At 35.6% G+C, this 3,987-nt stretch overlaps 1 protein-coding gene across 1 annotated transcript in view; it reads left to right on the top strand.

Moving 5' to 3' along the window:
• Positions 1–3,530, top strand: part of Dlat (dihydrolipoamide S-acetyltransferase) — a 39,273-nt gene extending 35,743 nt beyond the window's left edge. The window contains exons 12-14 of the mRNA XM_015489889.2: positions 1,622–1,784; positions 2,075–2,211; positions 3,308–3,530. Coding sequence (XP_015345375.1) covers positions 1,622–1,784; positions 2,075–2,211; positions 3,308–3,437 — 430 coding nt within the window. The 3' untranslated portion in view covers positions 3,438–3,530. The remainder of the gene's footprint in view (positions 1–1,621; positions 1,785–2,074; positions 2,212–3,307) is intronic.
• Positions 3,531–3,987: the final 457 nt, after the last annotated feature.

The raw sequence follows: 3,987 nt of genomic DNA, 5'->3' as shown, positions 1-3,987 counted from the left end.
CTTTTTTTTTTTTTTTTTGTGGTGCTGGGGATGGAACCCAGGGCCTTGTACATGCGAGGTAACGCACTCTATCAACTGAGCTATATCAGCCCCAAGCCTTTTTGTTTTGAGACAGGGTTTTGTTAAGTTACCCTGGCGGACCTTAGACTACTGGGTAGATGGGATTACAGACATGTACCACCATACCTGGCTCTACTAGCTATTTTGAAATATTCGATTAATAAAGCCCAGTTATGGTAACTGATAAGGACCACAATATTACTGGTAGAGGTCTCTGTGTTTGCAAGTAACAAAAGCCTTGCTCTAGCCAGCTTGGGCAAATTGGGGGACTTGGTACCTGCAGTCTTCTAGAACTTATCCCTAGGAAAGGCTGAAATGACTCGAGTTCTTTCTTTAGAGCAGAGCCATGCCTTCATGTGGAATTTTGACTTTTTCTCAATTGAAGAACACTTGGGCAGGATCCCTTAAAGACCCCATAGAGACTGTAGGTACAATTCAGAACTTGGATGGGGGAAAAAAGTCACCTTTTTTTTAAACCTCTATGAACATTTATTATCTCTTCCTTTCATAAATGTAGAGAACATATAAAGAAATGTCATAGTACTTGTGGTTAGTAACAAATAAAATTATTTTCATATCACATTGTAGTTATTACATCTATCTTTTTAAAAAAATTTTTTTGTAGTTGTAGATGGATAGAATGCCTTTATTTTATTTGTTTATTTTCATGTGGTGCTGAGACTTGAACCCAGTGCCTCGCACACACTAGGCAAGTGCTCTACCACAGAATAACAGCCTCAGCCCACTGCATCTGTCTTAAAATATTATTTTGCTTATCTCCACTTCAAAATGATAGTTTTGTTTCTTAAAATACTCAAATTACAAAAATAATTATTTTTGGTATTAAAAAATATTCTGAAACGACAGCTGAGGATGTAACTCCTCCTGGGATTGAGTCCCAGCACTGCAAAAAATAAATCTGAGATGAAACCCAGATACATAGGTGCTTCTGGTGATTTACTCTGGAAAAATTTGGAAACCTAATTTTAAGTTCTGAGATAGCACCACCTCTATGTCCTGAGTACTCCTTTTTCCCTTCTAATGCCGTTCTGTTCTTTCACTCTTTTTTTCATCTGCTCAACTGCTGCCTACAGAGATTCAGCTCCAGCCTGTGCACCTCCATTTAGTCTTCGAGTTCAGATAGTTAATTCTTACTGAATGTTGTATTTTTTGTTTTTTGCTAGCTACACCCATGTTTTTGGTCAAGAATGGTGGAGGAAGTTAGAGTGGTGTGACTCCAATTTACTGATAAAATTTTCTTTTTTTCTCATAATCATTTTTAAAAAGTGTAAGTCAAGGAGAGGGCACAGCAAAATGTATAAACTAGAACAGACACCTTGAACTGAAGCACAAACTGGCTCTAAAAATTTCTAAATATTCATATTCCTCCTTAACGTGGTGCTGTTTAAAAATTTTTAAATTTTTTTGTGGTATTGAGGATTATACACAAGGCCTTGCGTACTAGACAAGTACTCTGTCACTGAGCTACATACCCTGTCCATAGGCTCTTAAAAAAATATCAGTATTGATTATTTTTCATTTCTTTTTTCTTTTTAAACAGAAATCATGTTGTCGATGTCAGTGTTGCTGTCAGCACTCCTGCAGGACTCATCACACCTATTGTGTTTAATGCACATATAAAAGGACTGGAAACCATTGCTAATGATGTTGTTTCTTTAGCAGCTAAAGCAAGAGAGGGTAAACTACAGCCGCAGGAGTTCCAGGTGAGATAGTACATACTGACCTTTAAGGCTTATGTTATTTTTAAGGTCAGCCTAATGCTTATTTTATTTTCCACTGTTTGATTCTGCCACATAGTTTTAACTGATACTAGGTCCTAAAAATAAAGGAAAATTGAGTCACATGTCAAATGCTGAAAATAAGACATTTTCCAACTAGTGTGCAGAAGCCAATACAAAATTGTCGTAAGACCTTTCACAGAATATTTGTAATTTTTTCTAATTTACACTGGCAAGCAATTAATATGATCTGTTTTTAATCTTTTTTCCTTTAGGGTGGCACTTTTACAATCTCCAATTTAGGTATGTTTGGAATTAAGAATTTCTCTGCTATTATTAACCCACCTCAGGCATGTATTTTGGCAATTGGTGCTTCAGAGGATAAGCTGGTTCCAGCAGACAATGAAAAAGGGTAAGTGCCAAATTGGAGAAGGAATTATAAGCTGACTTTCATTACATTATGCATCTGTTTCTGAGTTTGGTTTTATAGGTACTTACTGGCATGGTGTACTAGAGCTTTAATAGAGTCAGATGCAAATATAGGATGAAATTCCTTAGAGCAGAAACTTGTATTTTACTAAATGCAGTAATCCTATTTAAAATGGGATCCTGCTGGGCTCAGTAGTGCATGCCTATAATCCCAGTGGCTTGGTTTGGGAGGCTGAGGCAGGAGGATCAGGAGTTCAAATCCAGCCTCAGCAAAAGCCGGGCGCTAAACAACTCAGTGAGATCCTGTCTCTAAATAAAATACAAATTAGGGATGGGGATGTGGCTCAGTGGTTAGGTGCCCCTGAGTTCAATCCCCAGTACCCCAAAAAGTGAAATTAAATTAAAAAATAAGAAAAATAAAATGAGATCCTATTGATGGGATCATATTTGAGATTTATTCTAGATGAGAGTTTAGCACACTTACAAGGGTCAGATAATAAATATTTCTGAGCATCTGGACTCTATTGTAAAACCCTACCATTGTAGTATGAAAGCAGGCATAAATAATATATGAAAGGATTAAAATTTTAAAAAAGAAAAAAAAATCTCTATAAAAACAGGCAGAGGACAGGATAATGGCACATGTGGTATAATTTGCCAACCCCTGTTCCCAGGTGTCTCTCTGGTCTTTTTCTTCAAGCTTTTAATTTGAACTAAAGATATAGAGAACATGACCCTTTGTGTTCTATGAATCAAAATGCATTCTACTGTCATGTATAAAAAAATCAGAATAAATAAAAAATTTTTAAAAAGATATAGAGGGGCTGGGACTGTGGTTCAGCAGTAGCACGTGTGAGGCACTAGGTTTGATTCTCAGAACCACATATAAGTAAATAAAATAAAGGTCTATCAACAACTAAAAAAATATTTAAAAAAGATATAGAGGACATGAAAAGTAGGTGGAAAATAATAATATTACTTGGGTTGGATTATAGGGTAGGAATCAGCATGTGGGTGATTGCTGGCTAAAATCTGTTTATTGCTTTCAGAGTAACTAATAATATTTTTACTCTTTCTAGATTTGATGTGGCTAGCATGATGTCTGTTACACTGAGTTGTGATCATCGAGTTGTGGATGGAGCAGTTGGAGCCCAGTGGCTTGCTGAGTTTAGAAAGTACCTTGAGAAACCTATCACCATGTTGTTATAATTAACCCAAGAATTTCTGTATTCTCCCTGGTCACATTGGTTCATTCTTATTGAGATATTTATGTTATTAAACAGGTGGTTGTTTTAAAGTTAACCAGTTAATTTTTGAGTCTATCTAGATAAATTATTTGTAATGGGCATTACTGAAAATTTTTTTTAAATGCCAGTTATACCCAAATATTTACACATTTGGTAACTAAACACCAGATTTTAATCTGTGTACTTTTAGTCATGGGACATGTGGCCTAGCCTGAGGATAAGTATTTCTATAGGAGATATAGAATAGGTAGAAACCTGGTTCCCTAGAGACAAGTAACCTGAGTAAAACCTTACAGTTTTAAAGAGAAATCAGGAAAATTACTTCTCAAGAGAAAGATCTGAACTGAATCAAGCTTTATTTTAGAATTTTTAACACTGGTTCAAAATTTTCTATTATATGAACTTGGTTTTGGTTTATCATTCATGGGAAGGGTATAGAACTTCAGGGAAAATAGCTGAAACTTTAAGAGTCCACATTTTTTTACACCTCTTCACTGGTTGGTCTTTATTTT

This window comes from Marmota marmota, unplaced genomic scaffold, assembly GCF_001458135.2.
Source record: "Marmota marmota marmota unplaced genomic scaffold, marMar, whole genome shotgun sequence".
Lineage (NCBI taxonomy): Eukaryota > Metazoa > Chordata > Mammalia > Rodentia > Sciuridae > Marmota > Marmota marmota.
This window is presented reverse-complemented; position numbering and strand designations above follow the sequence as displayed.